Source organism: Rattus norvegicus, chromosome 6 (assembly GCF_021556685.1).
Source record: "Rattus norvegicus strain SHRSP/BbbUtx chromosome 6, alternate assembly SHRSP_T2T, whole genome shotgun sequence".
In the NCBI taxonomy this organism is placed as follows: domain Eukaryota; kingdom Metazoa; phylum Chordata; class Mammalia; order Rodentia; family Muridae; genus Rattus; species Rattus norvegicus.
Genome location: NC_141539.1, coordinates 126,991,260 through 127,014,814, shown reverse-complemented (window position 1 = coordinate 127,014,814; position 23,555 = coordinate 126,991,260). Strand labels below are relative to the sequence as shown.

Below are 23,555 nucleotides of genomic sequence, written 5' to 3'. Positions count from 1 at the left end.
TGTCTTTCTGTGATTGGGTTAGCTCACTCAGGATGATATTTTCCAGTTCCAACCATTTGCCTACGAATTTCATAAACTCGTTGTTTTTGATAGCTGAGTAATATTCCATTGTGTAGATGTACCACATTTTCTGTATCCATTCCTCTGTTGAAGGGCATCTGGGTTCTTTCCAGCTTCTGGCTATTATAAATAAGGCTGCGATGAACATAGTGGAGCACGTGTCTCTTTTATATGTTGAGGCATCTTTTGGGTATATGCCCAAGAGAGGTATAGCTGGATCATCAGGCAGTTCAATGTCCAATTTTCTGAGGAACCTCCAGACTGATTTCCAGAATGGTTTTACCAGTCTGCAATCCCACCAACAATGGAGGAGTGTTCCTCTTTCTCCACATCCTCGCCAGCATCTGCTGTCACCTGAGTTTTTGACCTTAGCCAATCGCACTGGTGTGAGGTGAAATCTCAGGGTTGTTTTGATTTGCATTTCCCTTATGACTAAAGATGTTGAACATTTCTTTAGGTGTTTCTCAGCCATTCAGCATTCCTCAGCTGTGAATTCTTTGTTTAGCTCTGAACCCCATTTTTTAATAGGGTTATTTGTTTCCCTGCGGTCTAACTTCTTGAGTTCTTTGTATATTTTGGAAATAAGGCCTCTATCTGTTGTAGGATTGGTAAAGATCTTTTCCCAATCTGTTGGTTGCCGTTTTGTCCTAACCACAGTGTCCTTTGCCTTACAGAAGCTTTGCAGTTTTATGAGATCCCATTTGTCGATTCTTGATCTTAGAGCATAAGCCATTGGTGTTTTGTTCAGGAAATTTTTTCCAGTGCCCATGTGTTCCAGATGCTTCCCTAGTTTTTCTTCTATTAGTTTGAGTGTGTCTGGTTTGATGTGGAGGTCCTTGATCCACTTGGACTTAAGCTTTGTACAGGGTGATAAGGATGGATCGATCTGCATTCTTCTACATGTTGCCCTCCAGTTGAACCAGCACCATTTGCTGAAAATACTATCTTTTTTCCATTGGATGGTTTTGGCTCCTTTGTCAAAAATCAAGTGACCATAGGTGTGTGGGTTCATTTCTGGGTCTTCAATTCTATTCCATTGGTCTATCTGTCTGTCTCTGTACCAATACCATGCAGTTTTTATCACTATTGCTCTGTAATACTGCTTGAGTTCAGGGATAGTGATTCCCCCTGAAGTCCTTTTATTGTTGAGGATAGCTTTAGCTATCCTGGGTTTTTTGTTATTCCAGATGAATTTGCAAATTGTTCTGTCTAACTCTTTGAAGAATTGGATTGGTATTTTGATGGGGATTGCATTGAATCTGTAGATTGCTTTTGGTAAAATGGCCATTTTTACCATATTAATCCTGCCAATCCATGAGCATGGGAGATCATTCCATCTTCTGAGGTCTTCTTCAATTTCTTTCCTCAGTGTCTTGAAGTTCTTATTGTACAGATCTTTTACTTGCTTGGTTAAAGTCACACCGAGGTACTTTATATTATTTGGGTCTATTATGAAGGGTGTCGTTTCCCTAATTTCTTTCTCGGCTTGTTTCTCTTTTGTATAGAGGAAGGCAACTGATTTATTTGAGTTAATTTTATACCCAGCCACTTTGCTGAAGTTGTTTATCAGCTTTAGTAGTTCTCTGGTGGAACTTTTGGGATCACTTAAATATACTATCATGTCATCTGCAAATAGTGATATTTTGACCTCTTCTTTTCCGATCTGTATCCCTTTGATCTCCTTTTGTTGTCTGATTGCTCTGGCTAGAACTTCAAGAACTATATTGAATAAGTAGGGAGAGAGTGGGCAGCCTTGTCTAGTCCCTGATTTTAGTGGGATTGCTTCAAGTTTCTCTCCATTTAGTTTAATGTTAGCAACTGGTTTGCTGTATATGGCTTTTACTATGTTTAGGTATGGGCCTTGAATTCCTATTCTTTCCAGGACTTTTATCATGAAGGGGTGTTGAATTTTGTCAAATGCTTTCTCAGCATCTAATGAAATGATCATGTGTTTCTGTTCTTTCAGTTTGTTTATATAATGGATCACGTTGATGGTTTTCCGTATATTAAACCATCCCTGCATGCCTGGGATGAAGCCTACTTGATCATGGTGGATGATTGTTTTGATGTGCTCTTGAATTCGGTTTGCCAGAATTTTATTGAGTATTTTTGCGTCGATATTCATAAGGGAAATTGGTCTGAAGTTCTCTTTCTTTGTTGTGTCTTTGTGTGGTTTAGGTATAAGAGTAATTGTGGCTTCGTAGAAGGAATTCGGTAGGGCTCCATCTGTTTCAATTTTGTGGAATAGTTTGGATAATATTGGTATGAGGTCTTCTATGAAGGTTTGATAGAATTCTGCACTAAACCCGTCTGGACCTGGGCTCTTTTTGGTTGGGAGACCTTTAATGACTGCTTCTATTTCCTTAGGAGTTATGGGGTTGTTTAACTGGTTTATCTGTTCCTGATTTAACTTTGGTACCTGGTATCTGTCTAGGAAATTGTCCATTTCCTGAAGATTTTCAAATTTTGTTGAATATAGGTTTTTATAGTAAGATCTGATGATTTTTTGAATTTCCTCCGAATCTGTAGTTATGTCTCCCTTTTCATTTCTGATTTTGTTAATTTGGACACACTCTCTGTGTCCTCTCGTTAGTCTGGCTAAGGGTTTATCTATCTTGTTGATTTTCTCAAAGAACCAACTTTTGGTTCTGTTGATTCTTTCTATGGTCCTTTTTGTTTCTACTTGGTTGATTTCAGCTCTGAGTTTGATTATTTCCTGCCTTCTACTCCTCCTGGGTGTATTTGCTTCTTTTTGTTCTAGAGCTTTTAGGTGTGCTGTCAAGCTGCTGACATATGCTCTTTCCTGTTTCTTTCTGCAGGCACTCAGCGCTATGAGTTTTCCTCTTAGCACAGCTTTCATTGTGTCCCATAAGTTTGAGTATGTTGTATCTTCATTTTCATTAAATTCTAAAAAGTTTTTAATTTCTTTCTTTAATTCTTCCTTGACCAGGTTATCATTGAGTAGAGCATTGTTCAATTTCCACGTATATGTGGGCATTCTTCCCTTATTGTTATTGAAGACCAGTTTTAGGCCGTGGTGGTCCGATAGCACGCATGGGATTATTTCTATCTTTCTGTACCTGTTGAGGCCCGTTTTTTGACCAATTATATGGTCAATTTTGGAGAAAGTACCATGAGGAGCTGAGAAGAAGGTATATCCTTTTGCTTTAGGATAGAATGTTCTATAAATATCCGTTAAGTCCATTTGGCTCATGACTTCTCTTAGTCTGTCTACATCACTGTTTAATTTCTGTTTCCATGATCTGTCCATTGATGAGAGTGGGGTGTTGAAATCTCCCACTATTATTGTGTGAGGTGCAATGTGTGTTTTGAGCTTTAGTAAGGTTTCTTTTACATATGTAGGTGCCCTTGTATTTGGGGCATAGATATTTAGGATTGAGAGTTCATCTTGGTTGATTTTTCCTTTGATGAATATGAAGTGTCCTTCCTTATCTTTTTTGATGACTTTTAGTTGGAAATTGATTTTATTTGATATTAGAATGGCTACTCCAGCTTGCTTCTTCTGACCATTTGCTTGGAAAGTTGTTTTCCAGCCTTTCACTCTGAGGTAGTTTCTGTCTTTGTCTCTGAGGTGTGTTTCCTGTAGGCAGCAGAATGCAGGGTCCTCGTTGCGTATCCAGTTTGTTAATCTATGTCTTTTTATTGGGGAGTTGAGGCCATTGATATTGAGAGATATTAAGGAATAGTGATTATTGCTTCCCGTTATATTCATATTTGATGTGAGGTTATGTTTGTGTGCTTTCATTCTCTTTGTTTTGTTGCCAAGACGATTAGTTTCTTGCTTCTTCTAGGGTATAGCTTGCCTCCTTATGGCTTTACCATTTATTATCCTTTGTAGTGCTGGATTTGTAGAAAGATATTGTGTAAATTTGGTTTTGTCATGGAATATCTTGGTTTCTCCATCAATGTTAATTGAGAGTTTTGCTGGATACAGTAACCTGGGCTGGCATTTGTGTTCTCTTAGGGTCTGTATAACATCAGTCCAGGATCTTCTGGCCTTCATAGTTTCTGGCGAGAAGTCTGGTGTGATTCTGATAGGTCTCCCTTTATATGTTACTTGACCTTTTTCCCTTACTGCTTTTAATATTCTTTCTTTATTTTGTGCGTTTGGTGTTTTGACAATTATGTGACGGGAGGTGTTTCTTTTCTGGTCCAATCTATTTGGAGTTCTGTAGGCTTCCTGTATGTCTATGGGTATCTCTTTTTTTAGGTTAGGGAAGTTTTCTTCTATGATTTTGTTGAAGATATTTACTGGTCCTTTGAGCTGGGAGTCTTCACTCTCTTCTATACCTATTATCCTTAGGTTTGATCTTCTCATTGAGTCCTGGATTTCCTGTATGTTTTGGACCAGTAGCTTTTTCCGCTTTACATTATCTTTGACAGTTGAGTCAATGATTTCTATGGAATCTTCTGCTCCTGAGATTCTCTCTTCCATCTCTTGTATTCTGTTGGTGAAGCTTGTATCTACAGCTCCTTGTCTTTTCTTTTGATTTTCTATGTCCAGGGTTGTTTCCATGTGTTCTTTCTTGATTGCTTCTATTTCCATTTTTAATTCCTTCAACTGTTTGATTGTGTTTTCCTGGAATTCTTTCAGGGATTTTTGCGATTCCTCTCTGTAGGCTTTTACTTGTTTATTAATGTTTTCCTGTGCTTCCCTAAGTGTGTTCAGGTCTTTCCTGAAGTCCTCCAGCATCATGATCAAATATGATTTTGAAACTAGATCTTGCTTTTCTGGTGTGTTTGGATATTCCATGTTTGTTTTGGTGGGAGAATTGGGCTCCGATGATGGCATGTAGTCTTGGTTTCTGTTGCTTGGGTTCCTGCGCTTGCCTCTCGCCATCAGATTATCTCTAGTGTTACTTTGTTCTGCTATTTCTGACAGTGGCTAGACTGTCCTATAAGCCTGTGTGTCAGGAGTGCTGTAGACCTGTTTTCCTCTCTTTCAGTCAGTTATGGGGACAGAGTGTTCTGCTTTCGGGCGTGTAGTTTTTCCTCTCTACAGGTCTTCAGCTGTTCCTGTGGGCCTGTGTCTTGAGTTCACCAGGCAGCTTTCTTGCAGCAGAAAATTTGGTCTTACCTGTGGTCCCGAGGCTCAGGTTTGCTCGTGGGGTGCTGTCCAGGGGCTCTCTGCAGCGGCAGCAACCAGGAAGACCTGTGCCGCCCCTTCCGGGAGCTTCAGTGCACCAGGGTTCCAGATGGTCTTTGGCTTTTTCCTCTGGCGTCCGAGATGTGTGTGCAGGGAGCAGTCTCTTCTGGTTTCCCAGGCCTGTCTGCCTCTCTGAAGGTTTAGCTCTCCCTCCCACGGGATTTGGGTGCAGAGAACTGTTTATCCGGTCTGTTTCCTTCAGGGTCCGGCGGTGTCTGTGGCAGGGGTCCTGCCGCTCCTGGGCCCTCCCCCACGGGAGCCCAGAGGCCTTATACAGTTTCCTCTTGGGCCAGGGATGTGGGCAGGGGTGAGCAGTGTTGGTGGTCTCTTCCGCTCTGCAGCCTCAGGAGTGCCCACCTGACCAGGCGGTTGGGTCTCTCTCTCACCGGGTCTGCTTTATTTTATTTTAAATTATGTCTTTATGTGTGCATCTGTGTGGGCATGTACACGGGTGAGAGCGTGTGAGTGTTCCTGCCTATGATAGCCAGAAGAGGACATCAGAGCCCACAGAGCTGGAGTTCCAGGTGATCGTGGGTTACCAGACATGAGTACTGGAACCTATACTTCCATACCTTGAAGGAGAAGTAGGCACTTTTAACCTCTGACCCAGTACCCCCTATGGGCTTTAATAATACTCTAAACTCTCCGTGCACACATGGGGAGGGGTGGTGACAAGAGCTCCTTGGATATAAGAATCCTCAGATACTCATATCTCTTACTACAAACTTGTGTAGTATTTGTGCACAATCCATCCAAAACTCATCCAAAACTCAAGCCTCTCTAGACTGCTTGTGACACCCAATACAACATGACTGCTACCAAGTAGTGACTCTATTGTGTTGTTTGGGTGGGGACCAGTGATGAGACAAGAACCTGCTTGATGCGCCACCCGACCACTTGGAAAGAGATAGAGCTAGAAGGATTGAGCTGTTGAGGCCCAGCCATGGTGACATAGTAAGGCCCTATTAAAGTTGGTGCTGGGGAATAAAGTTGGTACACTTCCAGTTCCCACATGTTCTAAATCTGCAGCTGGGTGAGTCTGTGACTGCAGATCCCATGGATGCTGGGACCGAGTTGCTGTTGTAGCCAGCAGGCTTTCTCTTAAAGAATTGACGTTTAGATGCTCAACACTGACCCCAACCCCCAGTTTATCTTGCGTGCTCCCTGAAATCCTAAACATATTGTATGGACCCAGAACTCAGCATCAGTCCAAGGAGCGCCCCACCTTCTTATGTGACGTGTAGTTAGTCTCCGAGCCACACGCATCGGTGTCACCAAGGAGCTGTCCGCTGTACAGCATCTTAGAATCCCATTTTAACAAGATCCTCACTGATTCGTATATACGTGAAAGTTGTAAAGCATCTGTCTCCCACAGATTCCTCGCTTCAATCATTCCAAAACAATACAGCTCGATGAGCCTCAACCCCAGACAAGCTCATGGAGTCAGGGATTCGTGTGGACAGCGAGGTTTGAAGAATGCTGCCTGGTATACATCCAAACCTCCTTTCTGTTGATGGACAAATGACAAGAATTTAATAAGTGGAGATCTAATTCCAGTGCTATGCCATTCGCTTTACGATCATAATAACGGCCTAAGTCTTAAGCCCCTAAGAACCATGTCCAGTGGTTGCCAATCAGCAGTCCTCTTAGAGAACATCTTGACTCATGATGCTCGAGAAAGGCCCTGTGTTGTCTCTTCCCCATGACAGTGGCCATCTGTACTCTGGCACAAGTCGAATGGGCTTGGCCCAATTCACTCCCCATGTTGAAAGCAAGCTCAGCCAGTTGCTGTTTAGCATGCATTCTGTGGATGAAAGTAATCACTCCCCCAACCAATATGATCCTCATTACTGACATACTTAGTCTCTGTAAAAGATGAGAGCTAAGGCCATCTGAGAACACTCCTCCAACCTCCCTTTATGGATAGATGAATAGTATCCAGAGAGAGTCTGGGTCTCAGAGTCCAGCTGGTGTCATCCAAGATGGAAGGATTCTTTTGTTGTTGTTTGGGAAATGGACCACACATTTGCTGCCTAATTAGTGGTATAATGCTTACTGTTAGGAACTGAGCAAAGGGCTGTAAACATGGAGGGTTTTTTTGACTCCTAATGATCATGCAAGGCCATCAGGCACACGGGGTGCAGATGTGCTAGGAATTTAGCGAGATCGAGTTCTCAAACGCTGAGGTCTTTAATTAAGCAGGTGTTTGGGAAGTAGGTCCTGTGTGGCTTCCAGGCTTGGCTGGGTTGGGCTGCCTGAAAAAATGGCAGGGACCCAGCCCAGCAGCCGGGCTGGAATAGCCTTTCCGCAGAGGTGCAGGAATGCGACGTGTTATTATTCTTCCTGTTCTTATCAAACCCCATTAGCTCGGGCAAGGAAGGAACCAAAAATGGGCTGGAAAAACATGTTGTTTCATCGGCTAAAAATCTACTACCACAGAAATGATTTCTGCCGTGTCCAAAAATGAAGACTGAAGCCCTTGGAAAGGTGTGGACGTGAAGTACTCTTGGATAGCTTTTGCCCAGCAAGAATGTTCTCCTTTGGCTGATGGCTTTTCTCACACCAGAGCAGGCACGTTCAACAGAGGTTCCCTAAGTCAGCTTCACTTGTTCACAGAGTTAGAGCATGGGGGCAGAGAGGGAAAATTCAGGCAGGGCAGGGTTGAGGAATGGCTGTGGAATTCTGTAAGACACGTCTCTTCACGTTTCAGTTGTCTGTCATCCTAGAAGGACTGGTAGACGCCAGAGTGCAGAGGTGGGAGGTGAGATGGTGCTGAAAGGCAGTGCCATTTTTCTCCTTTGTAATCTCCTACTGGGTAGTGTGTGGAGGATCTGAGGGAGAGAGGCCCTGGCCATGTCCACACAGCCCAGTGGGCCTCCATGCTAAGGTCTTGAGTGTCTCTGTTAAATTCTAGACCATGGCCCACAGGAGGTGAAGCCAGACTTCTCCATCTTCCATGGTTGGTAGGGATAACTTGTCACTGGCAAATAAATTGGAACATCTGAGTACCGGTTCTGTGGTGATGGGGTGAGTATCCTTGGTGGTTCAATCTCCCAGTAGCCTGTGAGGCAGCCGTCTCAGCTATTAATACCAGCGGGTTCCAGGGGAGGGTGTTGGGTACATCTGTACTTCCTAGTTCTCAGTACGGGAACCTGGGTCCACATTCATTAATGCCAGTTCCTCAAGTTCTTATTCTTTTGCACAACAGCCATTTCTGAAGAGCTCTCAGTCCACTGGGGGTTCTCTTTTCCCTCTTAAACCTTGAGTATGGCTCAGAAAATGTTCTCCCTGTGGTGTGGGAGAACCTTGAGCATTCTGTTTTAACTTTTAAAATTGTGTGTGTAGTATGTATGCATGCATGCATGTGTGCATGTATGTATGTATGTGTGCATGTATGTATGCGTGCATATATGTGTGTATGCATGCAGGTATGTGTGTATGTATACATGCATGTATGTATGTTTGCGTCCTCTTACTCCTACATGTTAAGGTGCATATGTGGAGGTCAGAAGATATCTTAAGTGAGTCCATGCTCCCCTTGTACCACATGAGTCCTGGGAATTGAATCAAACCCTGGCCATCAGGCTCAGAGACGGGTGCTTTTATCTATTGAGTTGCCACACCAGTTCTGTCACTTATGCTTTTAGATTTTAACTCAGTGTTGTGTCTTCCCTCCCCCCCCCAACAATGTTTTGCTATGTAGTCCTATTTGGCCAGATACTCAGTGTGTAGCCCAAGCTGGCCTTGAATTTTTGGTAATCCTTCTGTTTCAGCCTCCCAGGGACTGGGATTACAGACATATGCTGCCACATTCGGCTTATATAACTTTAATATTTTTATTTTTTTGTTTACACATATGTGTCTGTGTAAGTACATCTCACATGTATGTGGATGCCCACAGAGGCCAGAAGAGGGGGTCAGATTCCTTAGAGTTAGAGTTAGAGGTGTCGTGAGCCACCTGATGTAGATTCTGGGACCCAAACTCGGATCCTCTAGAAAGAGAACAAGTACTCTGATCCACCTAGCCAGCTTCCCAGCTCACATTTTCAAAGAACAATCTTCAGTTACAGTTATTGACATAAAAACAGAGTAACTACGCCTCTGTTAGCTTTCAGGAGCAAATGCCACAAGGCAGAACCTCTCTGTGTGAGTAGACACGTATAGCAACTGCATGCTATTCACACTGCAATGTGTCTATGATGAAACATCGTGTATTGTGGTTAGATATGGAAACGATTAGCTAATTAACTGAGAATCAACACTAAGGTTGCTCTTGAAACCATTTCATATGGGACAAAAAGGTGTTGTGTGTGGTTCTTTCTGAGAAGGGACATCAACTGAGCTCAAGCCTGCAGCAGGATACCCACAATGTCTTCAGAGAACTTAAAGACTGGGGTGCCAGTCAGACATGGCTTCCAATACTCACTTTTGCTCCAGGGTCTATGGCCTGTGGTAGCTCGTGGAAGGCAGCCCCCTCTCATGCTGTCTCTTGAGACAGAGTGGAAGAACGTTTTGCTGTCCCCGCAATGGTTGGCAGTTGTACAGTGATGAGAGAAGCCAGTACCTCCATTTGGTGCCTCTGTGAGACCTTGACCAGATTTAGAGGGCCTGCCTGCCTTCATACTGCTCTGGCCTACTTGCCCTTGTCAGTTCATTGTCTGACTAAAAAGATGAAACTTGTTGAGTAGCATAAAATGCTGGATGAGCTACCTCATGCTGAGCACTGTCCTGGGTCCAGGCGTTCACATACCCACATACACATATACTAACACATACACACATACACTCACACACAGACATACTCACACTCACACATACACATGCTTGCACACACACTCACAAACACATATACTCACACATACACTCACACAATACTTACACACACACATACACACACCCACATACACATATACTCACACATACACACATACACTCACACACAGACATACTCACACTCACACATACACTCACACATACACATGCTTGCACACACACTCACAAACACATATACTCACTCATACATACACACACAGACATATTCACATACACATACACTCACACATATATACAACACATTCACATACACACACACTCACACACACATATATACATACACACATACATACTCACGCACACATATACTCACACATTCACATATACACTCACACACAGACATAATCACACACATACACACACACTCACACATACACATTCATACTCACACATACACTCCCACACATGCACACTTACCCACACTCACACTCACCCACACTATACAGCATAAAGAATGAATACATGCATGAAAAAGTGATTGTACCCTCTCAGCATTCTTTTCTCTGAGGACAGCATTCCTAACTATCACACAGGAAGGGAAACAGACATGATTGCACACAGGATAACCACACCTACCCAGGTTGCCATAACTTGTGCTTTTCCACTGATGCAGAAAATGACACCCTGCCAAAGAATGTCCTTGGAGCCATTATATGTATTTTTTCCTTCTGTTATTTAAGTCAGATGTATTTAATGTAAGCAGTTCAGCTCTGAGCTGGAATCTGCAAAGCCTCATTCACCCCCTTGTGGAAATACAGACCGGACATTTTCAGTCTGGGTTCCTCCGGCAGGTGTGTGTGTAGGCTGACAGTGCTTCGCAGGGTGGTGGCCACTTTAAAATTCTACATTCCAAAAATCCTGTCAGTTAGTTGGCTGAGGAAGCCTGGCTGGGATTTAACAGTGCTCTTGTTACACACACACACACACACACACACACACACACACACACACAGGCACACACACACAGATCACTATTAATCTACTGAGTTCTCAAAACAGACTTTATATAGACAAGTCCATTTCAAATATATAGTAAAAGTTAATTAAATTAAGTGAAAATTAAATAAAACATTTTAAATTAATTGTGTGTGTTTATGTGCATGGATGCATGTATGTATGTGTTTTTGTGTATGCATGTGCATGTATGGGTGTGTGTGCATGTGTGTGCGTGTGCATGCATGTGTCTGTATATGTGCCTATGCACTTCTGTGTGTGTGCGTGTGCATGTGTGTGTATGTGTGTATGTCTGTGTGTGTGTCTCTGTGTGTGTCTGTGTGTGTATGTGTGATATGTGTATATGTGTGTCTGTGTGTGTGGTATGTATATGTGTGTATGTGTGTGTGGTGTGTGTGTGTGGTATGTATATGTTTGTATGGTATGTATATGTGGTATGTGTGTGTGTGTGATATGTGTATATGTGCGTCTGTGTGTCTGTGTATGTGGTATGTATATGTGTGTATGTGTGTGTGTATGTGGTATGTATATGTGTGTGTGGTATGTATACGTGTGTATGGTATGTATATGTGTGTATGTGTGTGTGTGTGTGGTGTGTGTGTGTGGTATGTATATGTTTGTATGGTATGTATATGTGGTGTGTGTGTGTGTGTGTGTGTGCGTGTGTGTGTGTGTGTGTGTGCTTAGTTTCTGCAGGTCTATTCTATAGGCATGTTGTTTATGTTACATGTCACACAAAGTCCGAGGCTTGGGGAGTTGTCACCATGGCTTTCCAACAGCTCCTCACCTCCTTTTGGTCATATTCACTTACCGTTTTTTCTCAAGTCAGGGACTAGAACAGAGACTCCCAAGGTTGTTCCCAGGGTATAATCACCATCCATCACTCCCTGCTGGGAAAATGTAAATAGGTTCTGGCGGATGGTGGCATTATTTATTGTCATAAACTTGGAAGTGGATTGGGACAGGAGTGGCCACTGGCCAAGCATTATTCTCTGGCTCTCCAGGGAGGCTGGGCTGTGTGGGCAAACTGGGGTAGAAGGGGGAGGCAAAGGGGCAGGGGCAGGGGCAGGGGCAGGAGTTCACAGCAGAGAACTGAGCAGGACCTTGAATGTTGTCACCTTGTCAGGGTGGAATGAAGGTGCTACTACCTAGGGCCAAGACCCTTGTGATATTCATGCTTTCAACAGGGATGATTGGCTCCCCGTGGGACCAGACACCTTGTCACCTTGGAGTCTGGCAGGGATTCATCAGTTCCCTTCTTGTCGGCTTGTTGTGGATGGTGGGTTGTCATTTAACCTGAGGATACCGCTGCTTTTCTGGTTGGCTATTATGTTCAGTTGTGCTGGCTTCCTGGGCACACAGCATGACGAAACTTGTGCTATCTATGCAAAGGCTCGTCTCAAGATGCTCACACTCTGGGGTCTTGGAGCCTCCTAGCTCCACTACACACATTCGAACATGTTATCTGTGATTGAATTCAGGACCTCAGGCATGTTAGGCAGATACTCTATGTCCTCAGCACAAAGACACCATTCGAGTGGATGGGGAGAAAGTCTGCAGTTTGCAGCATCACCAGGCAGATATTGCAGAGTGGGTTGTGGAGAAGGCGGTGATAGCTCACTTCCTTTGGACAGCTCCTCCCACATCTGCTCGGTCCTGGCTGTGTCCTCTGTTATCTCCACGCAGAGAAGACTTGAGTCACGCAGCAGGTGGCATGGGCTGAGCTTGTGGCTTAGTGTTTACCACTTCCTCAGCTCTGTTTGTCCAGCTGTAAAGTGGGCTCAGAAAGCCCTGTGAGGATAAATGTGGGGTCTGTCAAACCTCACAGTGAATGGCAGCTTTCAATGGTACTTCTGACTTGCTGCTGGTCCATTTGGCAGAGGTGGAGAGAAGGTGTCAATGAGCAAACCCAGCTGCTGTCACAAAAGAGGGGATGACAGGAAGGGTAGGCAGGAGAGAGACTGGGATCAAACGAAGGAGTCATTGTTGATGTACTGTATGTTCAGGGAAGGCAGACAAAGGTGGAGACGGATAAAGGCTGACGAACAGTGCAAACAGCTGTGTTTCCTCCCCTTTGTGTAATTCTCCTAGCAAAAGCCACTGATTAGAGGCCAGTGTGTCTCAAAGTGCCCATCAGGGAAGCACTCTGATCTCGGTGTAACCCAGTGATGTTATCAGCAGCCTCTCAGCTGAGACAGAGGCACAGCTTGCACTTCTGGTGGCTCCAGGGCACCTAGATGTGAGTGGCATTCTCTGGAATAATTTTTTTGTGTGTGTGTGTGTTATAGATGTGGACGAGTGTGCGACAGATTCACACCAGTGCAACCCTACCCAGATCTGTATCAACACGGAAGGAGGGTACACCTGCTCCTGCACTGATGGGTACTGGCTTCTGGAAGGGCAGTGCCTAGGTAAGAACTCTGTAAGCCTCCGAGAGAGAAATCCTGGGGAGCTGATGATTGTCATGGATACAATGTGGGAACTGTAGGGAGGTCCAGGTAAGTTTTTCTTTGGGCGTGTATAGAAAGCTGTGAGATGACCTTACCCGTGTCACCAGACATTAAAGTAAGTTTTCACCATCACTAGTATTTCATATTTTTTTGAAACTACATTTTAAGGGATTTGGCATAAATTTGATGAAATCTTCCTCCCTTCAGGAAGCTTATAGCTAAGTCAGGAAGTGGTAGTAGTAAGGGTTATTTTACCCTGGTTAGAAATAGTCCTAAGCCCCCAAAGTGGGATCCAACTCAAGGGGAGGCCCTATGAGCTAACCCCATTACTGAAGCTATGGGGTGCTCACAGAAGGGACCTACCATGACTGCCCTCCAAAAGACCTAACAAGCAGCTGAAAGAGTCAGATGCAGATATGTGCACCCAACCAATGAACAGAAGCTGCTGACCCCTTTGTTGAATTAGGAAAAAGCTGGAGGAAGCTGAGGAGGAGGGCAACCCTGTAGGAGGATCAGCAGTCTCAATTAACCTGGATCCCTGAGATCTCTTAGGCACTGGATCACCAACCAGGCAGCATACACCACCTGAGATGAGGCCTCCAACACGTATACAGCAGAGGACTCCCGGGTTTGGGTTCAGTCAGAGAAGATGCACCTAACCCTCAAGAGACTGGAAGCTCCAGGAAGTTTAGAGGTCTGGGGGGAATAAAATCTGGAGTGTAAAAATAAATTTAAAAAAATTAAAAAAGAAATATTTCTAAACCCAGGGAATACGTTTGCTTAGTTACAGAAATGTTTTAAATCTCAAAGTTAGGTCAGGAGTGCCAGTCCCATCCTTTCCAGCAGTGCTACCTGCTGTCCTCTGCCCACCCACAGCTGTGTTCTCTCCAAAGGTGTCAATTATTACTAATTGACAGTTTTATCCCTTGCAGTTGTCATTGGCTAGGGATATTTTTTCTTATCCTCTGGATTTGCATTTGGCCAAGTTGCCTTAAAGTTAGATTCAACTGTATAGAATATATACATACTCGGAGACAAACAAAGGAAAATAAAACCCCCAGACCACACACCTTTCTTCCAGGTCTCTGGATGGAGGCTGAGTTGGGTTTACTTTGTCACCCATCTGAGGAGTCCTTGAGGTGTGATAAGCTGCCTGGTCTTGACCTGCATCTCCTTTCCAGGCAGGCCCAGAAGAGCTGATACACTTGGGCCCCCGGGAATACGGTAGTCCCTATGCATTTGAACCAACCTCTGCTCTAACGGAAAATGTGAGGCTACTGGCTTGAATGTCAGTGGACCAGGGAGAGGGAGTTATTTGCACAGGAACTTCTTATGTAGAGCTCCAGAGCTGGAAAGGATGTTTGATATTATGTCATCTAACTTTTATAGAGTTGGAGACGGACTCAAAGGGGAGAAACATTTTGGATAAACTTAAAACAAGTTGGGTCTAATATTGATGTCTCTGGCTTTCCCAGCCAGATTTTTTTTTGTTTGTTTTCTTACCACAAAGGGCACTAAGATGTGGGGCAGGGTACGTGGGCTCATCATAGACACACAGAGGGCCGATCTCGCCATTTCAGAGATGCCAGAAGATGTTGCCCCTTTGCTTGTGAAGTTTGTTCCTGCCCACAGAGCACTATGGAGGAATATAACTCGCCTACATGGCGTGGTCTGTTGCGGTAAATAATAAAAAAGTGAATCTTCAACCCACGATGTGCCGGCTCCGGCGGGCCACATCTGTGGAGTATTTTCATCTCAATCGTCAAAGTGTCTCAACTAGACTTGCTAAGCTTCCAATTTCCATCCCAAGCTGTCACCAGCTCTTCTCCGGGCACTGCATTCATCTGGCCACCAAGGCTAGCTCCATATTGCTGCCGGCTAGTCTCTGGCCCCAGCAGCAACCTCCCTCTTGCAACTCTCTGCTGTGAACTCTGCTCTCAGTCCCAGCATCCGTCCCCTCCATGGTTATAGTCACGACTCCCAGTAACCCATTAAAATTAAAACTCAATAAGCTTGTAATTCATCAATCAGGTTTATATCTTAAGTTCTCACTCCACAATATGTCCACATAACAAACTCAGAGCCAATCGATAATGATATAAACTGCCCACCTAGATAAGACGAATTGTGCTACAAAAATCCAGCCTCATGAAATATTCGTACTTATCTGTGGCCCTGTAAGGCCACACAGGCCTGGGTCGTCCTTCTCCTCCTCCATCTGGGTGCTTCTTCTTTCTCTTCTTCCGCTCCTCTCTTCAAAACTCTGTGCCCGCCTTACTTTTTCACTGCCCAATCACAGGCCTTGCCTTATCTTGCGCCCGCCTTCGCCTGCATAAAGACAACAGTCCACAATGGCCTATTAGTATTCACGGCTGACAGAGAGCGTTCTTAATTTTGAGGATCCCCTGCCTTCCCTTGGCCACGCTCTTCCTTCTTTTTAACTTGTTGGTTCCACGACCACCCACTATCCCTTCTGTGCACAGTTGGAGACCCTTACCTTTTCCAGAAAATGAAGGGATAGGGCTTCATTCCTAAATACCCTCAAGGAGAGGGTACCTTCTCTGCCTCTGATGCCTCTCTAGGCACTGGTGATGTTCCCAGCTGTGTCTTGGGAGGAGGTCAGAATTAGCAACTAATACAAGTCAAAATGTTTCCCAAGTAGAAGCTGCCCACCCCAGAGGGATGTAGTTGGGCCATGTTAGAAGCAAATGGGACAGAGATAAAACAGAATCACAAGGTAGGGCACAGAATCTGATGAAGGCTAAAAAATAGATAGATAGATACATAGATAGATAGATAGATAGATGATAGATAGATAGATAGATAGATAGATAGGCAGGCAATGGGTTGAGCCAGGCTGGTGGTGGAGGAATTCTTTCTAGAAGTAGGTAGTGGAACTTGAGCACAGAGGTCAAGGCATGAAGAGAGCTATCTGTATCTTTCTAAGAGCTGAGGTTCCAGGGAGGGGACATTAGGATTCTGCAGCACAGTAGGGGTGATGTAAGGCTCAGTGACTGCTTCAGTCAGATCAACTGTTCCCAGCTGAGCCTGTGTAAGTAGGGACGCTGTCCTCTCAGGGAATGGAGAATGGTGGTTTCACAGGACGCACCCTGCTTGTCCAGCCCATCACTTTTTCTTAGCCCGGGGTGTTCTAAAGTGCCTTTCCAATGACATCAGCTCCTCATAGGCTGGTGCATGTTACAGGGAGGTCACATGGCACAGCTTTGCTGGAAGTGTACGTTCTACAACCTTCTTGTTGCTTTCCATGGCTCAGACGTTTATATCACGTCCACTCCGGAGCCAAGCGGAGCACAAACATCCTAGCATCGCCACGTTCATAGACCTCACTGTAGGACTGCCCAGCTCATCCTGATGGCCCCGTATCCTGTCCCTGCCATCTGGACACAGTCATTGCTAATGGAGCTGCCAGACAGTTCATTAGAATGCTCCTGCGGACTCTTTGTGCGAGCTAAGCTAACCTGTTCATGTCCAGGGTACCGGAAGGATCGTAGAGAGTCATAGTACTGAATCTTGTTACTGCATAAGTCTTAGTCAAGCTTGAGTTGGGTACGTTCTGAGAGAAGCCCTCTTCGCAATATCCTAATCAAAGCAGGAAAAAATTTGCCACAAATTTCAGGATAGGTTGAGGAGTTCGTGGATCAGAGATTGTTTGGGGATGTAGAGGATTACAAGGAAGCTGAGTACTGTGATCCAAAGGATCCGTCCTTCCTGAAACTTAGTAGGTCTGTCTTAGCAGCCGTCTCCTTTCACAGCCATTTCTGGTCCCATCCTAGACGCAGAGGACAATGATTCTAGGCTGATGCCGGCCTCAGGGAAGAGCCCTGTCTTACTGTGCCTGCATTCTGTTTCCAGATATTGATGAATGTCGCTATGGTTACTGCCAGCAGCTCTGTGCGAATGTTCCTGGATCCTATTCCTGTACGTGTAACCCTGGCTTCACCCTCAACGATGATGGAAGGTCTTGCCAAGGTATGTGGCCATGAACCATAACTTGGACACAGTATGAAACACTAGATTCAGTCTCCTTCGGAGCCTGACAGTTGATGTTTGCAAAACACGTGCCATTAAGTGTGCCTTCATTCCTAGTCACTGCCTGCTAATCTCCCATTGCGTATAGAAACCTGACAGTGGAGCCGGTGGAGATGAAACAGCTCAAAACGTGCTCTGAGGATTGCAGAGGGTGAAGCCACAGTCATCTATCAGAACAGCATTGTATGGGGTTGTGATCCGCCTGTGATTCCATGTCTGCTAGCAGGAATGGCTTTCAAGGCTCCTGACCCCTGATGAAGCACAGAACAAACACTACACGCCATGCAAATGCAGGGCATTTCCAGATCTCTCTCAGGTCTATCTCAGGAGTACCTATTGCCCAGCAGAGTCAAGGCGGGATACCTTTTCTGACCCCTCAGAAGGCTCCACAAAGTAGATTAAAATAAAGTTATTTTCTGGTTTTCACTCGATCATTTCCAACACTGATCAACAAGAAGTGCAATCTATTTGTCCACCATGGTTCCTACTGGAAAGCCTTTTCTCCGGAAGTCAATGAAGGTCCTAAGACCCAGAGAACTAATGTAAGCCATGATCTGGTCTGAGTTCTGCCTCTGGCTTGATCCTCCAGTCCCCAGCACTGGTCTGGATGGAGACCCAGGATGAGGCCTTTGTTGGAGTCCGCCACCGGGTTTCACAGGCCCATTTCCTTGTCACACTATTTGAGTGAGTTCTGGCATGCAGGGCCCTGGTCAGCTATTTAGAAGCTATTATGTCTTCATTAGTTTAATCATATCTAAATCACTGGATAAACAGGAAGGCATCGGTCTTCCAGGGTTTGATCCTGGATTTTTTATGGGGCTCCTCTAAAGCTGGTCCCGCTAATTGTTCCAAGAAGCCCCTGCCTGGACTCCTTTTGCAAGGAGTGATAATTTTTTTTTCTGGGAGCAGAGCTGGGCCAGGAGTTTGAGGAAATAAATAAAACAGGGCCCTCCTTCCCACTGGAGCAGGGAGCAGGCGTCTGGCTCCCTTGCTGTTACGATAAGCTGCTTAGGGCTGGTGACAATTTCTTGGGGCCAAGGCTGGGGTTGGAGGTGCCAGCCTAGGTTTTCCCTAGGAGGCTGGCACAGCATACTCAGGAAGCACTTAGGCTTGGACATGGGCACTTGGCCACACCTGGGCACTTGGCCACCAGGATATTGCATCAGCAGGGCCCACAGGTCACGCAGGCTGCTTTGGAGCCTGTTAAACTTTTGCAATCATCGTACCTCATGTCTCTTCAGAGCACTTATGTCCTGTTAACCTCACTGACCCTATCAATAGTCTTATAGACAGAAGAGTATTTGTGGCCATGATCCACAGATAAAGAAACTGACTCTCACAAAGGTAAAGCCACTTGGTCAAAGTCAGGTGGCTTGATTGTGGCAGAGTTGAGAGGAAGGCCAAGGGCTCAGTGAATCGGTTGGGGCACCTGGCCCTCAGGATTCAGGCTGCTGGCCAGTAAGCCCCATTGATCCTCTGATCTCCACCTCTCCAGCATTGGGTGGAGCCGTGCCAGCTGGCCTTGGTGCTCATGCAGCCATGCCTGGCGTTTTATGTGGGTTCTGGGGATCTGAACTCAGATTCTCATGCTAACACAAGTACTTCTCAGACTGAACTGTTGTTGCCTCAGCCCCTGCCTTTGGGATTTTGAAGCAACCACTGGAAAATCTGGCAGAGAGAGGCAGTTAGGGTGCACGGCGTTTAACTCTTTCTGTTCTATCAAAAGTAGTTTTGAGCTATGGAAGCAGTATTGAGTTCATTCATTACCAATTGGCAAGTGTCTGGCCAGAAACCGAGGATGCTGGCCCCAAAGTATAGCAACATTGGCCTATTTAAAATGGTATGTGGTTTAGTACACTAGGGACATGCTCCTGCCCAGTCCCACCCCTGTCTAGATGGAGAAATGCCCAGTCTCCCATGAGTACTGTGTGTGTGGGCACCAGGGCAGCCTGGTATCTCACCAGACCTTTCCTACATGGCTGTTCACTTGTTTGTTTTTCCTCTTATGGCTCCAGAGTTGGCAGGAAGCAGGCACTTTGTGGGCATGGGATTAGCCTTCCCCTATATGAGGCCCCTCAAAAGCTGCTTACCACAAAGGCCTTTACTTCTGAGAACATTCAGGGCTCTTTTCAGAGCCTTAAGAGGCTTAACTGGACTTGTGAGGTGGAGAAAAACGTCTCTTAATCAGAACAGCCACGATAAGCATGTGACGTGACGTGTGGGAGGGGGTGCTTGCCAAGGATCAGTTGATGCCAGCGTCAGAAAGATCTCCTTCCCTCTGTTCCCCACCTCGATGAGCTATACAGCATGAGACCTGTGGATTATGGATAGGTTCCTAACCCATGCTGTAGTTCTAGCCAGGCCCTCATTGGCATGTGAATTGGGGCATGTCTCTAAATGTTCAGAAGCATCAAAACACCTCTGCCAATGTTTAACTGATACACAGTACAGCACACTGCTGTAGGCGCACTATCCCATTAGTATTGACGTGAAACCATCACCACGCTGAGGAGGAGGCCTCTGCCTTTACTCTTTGTACTCTTTGTTAATCCTTTCCTTTACCTATGTAACATGGAGAATGGGGCAGGGGCAATGGTCTGGAAACAGGATCGTTACAAGAATAACCAGTGAAGCTATTGATTCATAATAAGCATATTCTCAGAATTGCTCTGATTATTTATCTGACACAAGTCAGCGAGGGGGAGGGAGGAGCAAATCAGAGACGGGCAAGAGTGGGTTCTGCCTGGGAATTCTGTGGGTGAGTCTGGGAGGACGGAGTTCCTGATAGGTACAAGTGCACACACACACACACACACACACACACACACACACACACACACACACAGATGCTGTGTGTGGCACGTTCATCTCCCATCTGGCTTGCCACCCTAGAAAGGGCATGCACATGGAGGCTCTCACTCTTCAGGGTACATGTTGGGGATGGTCCTAGTTGCTTTCCCTGTGGTTATGAGAAAGTATCCTGATGGAGCAACTTGAAGGAGAAGGGACTTATGATTCAGTGCTACAGTCCACCATCATGAAAAGGCCACAGCAGGAGGAGGCAGCGGGTCACATGGTGCCCACAGTTAAGGAGCAGAGAGTGGTGAAACCTAGTTCTTGCTCACTTTCTCCAAGTATTCAGTCCAGGATCCAGGTTCGGAGGATGGTGCTGTCCACTTCAGTGAACTTACTCCACATAATCCCTCTCAGGCATGGCCAGAGGCTACATTCCTTATAGGTGTGCTCGAAGGCTCATCTGGATCCTATAAATTGACAGTTAATATAGACTCACAGAGCATGAGTCATGGTCAAATAGGTCCTGGGTGGGGGATCCTTGGTACCTGGGAATCTGGGCTCTTGGTGATAGATTTTGCTGCCAGTTCATGTTTCTGCCTCATTTGTGTGTGTGGCTGTTTGTTTGCTTGCTTGTTTTGTTCTTTGGTCACACTAATAGTGATGCCGCGCCTTGGTTTTGTACAGATGTGAACGAGTGTGAAACTGAGAACCCCTGTGTTCAGACCTGCGTCAACACCTATGGTTCTTTCATCTGCCGCTGTGACCCAGGATATGAACTGGAGGAAGATGGCATTCACTGCAGTGGTAATGGCCTGGGCAGTGTTGCTGTCCACCTGTTCAGAGATCCGGGGCTGGGGCAAGGGATCATCCCAGGTGTTTCCTCTGGTTTCCTGGTTGTGTGTCTAGCTGGGGACATTTTCTACCGTCATGGGATCATAACCACGCAGAACAAAGATGAGTCACTTCCTGATTTGTGGAGTTCAGTCTCACCTTCCTGGTCATCTGACTTTAAGGAAAGGCCAGTGTCTGGATCTGGGATGGAGTTGGTGAGAGGAAGAACTCGCCCAGTTTTGCAAGTTGATCTGAGAGTTATCTGTTCTTTCTCAGCACTGGATCAAAACTGAAAATGGTATAGATGATATTTATGGAGGACTCTGATTTAGGGATAATAGTTTTTGCCAGGAGGTTAGAAGGACACTGAGTAAATAAATCATACCCATACATGCATATACTTCGGGAATGTCATCAGGTAATCCTGGCCCAGCACGAGGCCTGGCGTGCAGGGAGCATGCAGTAAACAGGTCTGGAGTCAGTGAGGAAAAGCCTCACTGTTGAGGGAATAAATCTGAGGGATTCGTTTCCAGAACATAGCTGTGGTGGTTTGACTGACAGTTTAAATAAATTCCATCCACACGCAGGTGCTACTATTCTCTTCCCTGGCTAGGTTCTCCAGTCTGTTGTAATTATCTTATTAACGTCTTTTGATTTTCCTCCCAGAAAGTTAAATTCCTAGTCAGAAAACTATCATGAAAGTTAGAACTTTTTGAAACTAAGAAACACATTTTATTTATATTTATTTAGTCTGTGGCATCCCATACAACACAGATCCATGGGCTCTGTGAGTCTGTCTGTCTGTCTGTTCTTTATACATTTTTTGTTAAAGTAAAATCATCCCACCAGGTTTTCTGTCCTCTGCAATTGTAAATTAGCTCAGTCCACGTTAATGATGTGTTTTTTTTTCCAAAATAAAAGTAGGCACACTCTAGGTGTGAAAATTATCCAGCAGAATGCAGAGAGTCTTGGGTTTTAACGTAACAGGAACCTACGGAGGCTGTCAATGAGACTTGTTTACCAGCTTCCCTTGAGACTGGGATGTTCTAGGGACAGAGTTCTCAGAAACAAATGGTCATCTCTCTCCAGGACCAGGTCATCCCCAGAGTCACAGCAAGCAGTTACAGAGCTTCAGCCTGATTAAATGCCAGCCCCGCATTCAGAAATAAAATACCCAAAGGCATGAAAGGTCCCTTTCTTCCTCTATTTCAATTCCTTTCATGGCACTCCTCAGGGAGTCTGGGCCAAAGTCCTGAGCGATGTGGAGAACTCTGCACTGTGAGATGGGATAAGTACTTTCCCCAGAATTACCTGAAATTCCATAGACATTTACTGACCACTGTCAGGGCCTTGAGGTAGGGACCCTGGAGCCAGATGCAGTTGGGTTCAAACTCTGCTTCTGTTAGTCACTACTTCCCATGGTCAAGGAGCTTCTCAAGCCTCAGTTTCCCCCTTGTTAAATAACTATCTTGATGGAGTAGTCATAAAAACTAGACAAATTGGCATTCCTCAATGCCATGGTCCTAATGAATTTTCTCTAAGTATTAGGGACTTTGGACTTCACGAGGAGCCCAAATCCTTTCTAGTTTGGCAGGATTTCTCTTTTGATCCTAAATGATATATATTCTCCATGGTCACCAGATACTACCTTCTACCAGCTTTATTGGGACCCCTGGCTCCGGCAGGCCTTGTAGACAGCTAGAAGTAGCCTAGGGACTGTGTTTTGTGTACTTTCCTTAGATACTGGGACACTATTATTCTTAGTTGGCTCTCAGAGCTGGGGTAGCCCCTTGTTGCTGCATCAGAGCCTCCTAAACCTTTTCCCTGTGTCCTTCTGGGATTTGCTAAGCCATGCTGATCCTAGAAATGAGATAGGGCTTCACATGGAGGAATAGAAATGGCCTAACATGTACTCCTTGCCAGACACCTGGCTTCTATTTCGGCTTTTCAGTGGAGGGTGGAGCCACAGCCCTTTGTGGGGGAAAAGAGAAACTCTGGGATTTCTGGAATTGCAGATGTTAAAGCCAAACCAGAATGTAGTGAGTTGGGGACCCTCCTTCACCCAGTAGGAGGTGGGGTGGGCTTTTTCCTCCTATCCCACACTGGAGCTAACTTTGCTGGGGTATTTCTCTCACATAGGTACTCCCAGATCTGATGATTTTAGATTCCAAGCCGCTGTTATTCAGGGGGTGTTACCCACCATGTGCATCAGAGTAGCTCTGAGATGCCATATTCAGATCTATGATTTCCTATTTAATCATTTGGTCTATGAACTTGGTCTAGTTGCCGAAGACCCATGAGTCTCATTACATTTTTTTTAATTCAAATAGTCATAACACCTTCTTCTCAGGGTTGAGATGAGGATTAAATATGATGAGACATGTTGAACATTTAATGTGGTGATCGACAGCCAG

General features: G+C 45.2%; 1 protein-coding gene across 3 annotated transcripts in view; it reads left to right on the top strand.

Annotated features, from left to right (window-relative positions):
* Positions 1 to 23,555, top strand: part of Fbln5 (fibulin 5) — a 78,592-nt gene that overhangs the window by 41,603 nt on the left and 13,434 nt on the right. For all 3 annotated transcript variants that reach the window (XM_087552358.1, XM_087552357.1, NM_019153.4), the window contains 3 exon segments: positions 13,303 to 13,425; positions 17,338 to 17,454; positions 20,995 to 21,114. In XM_087552358.1, coding sequence (XP_087408484.1) covers positions 13,303 to 13,425; positions 17,338 to 17,454; positions 20,995 to 21,114 — 360 coding nt within the window.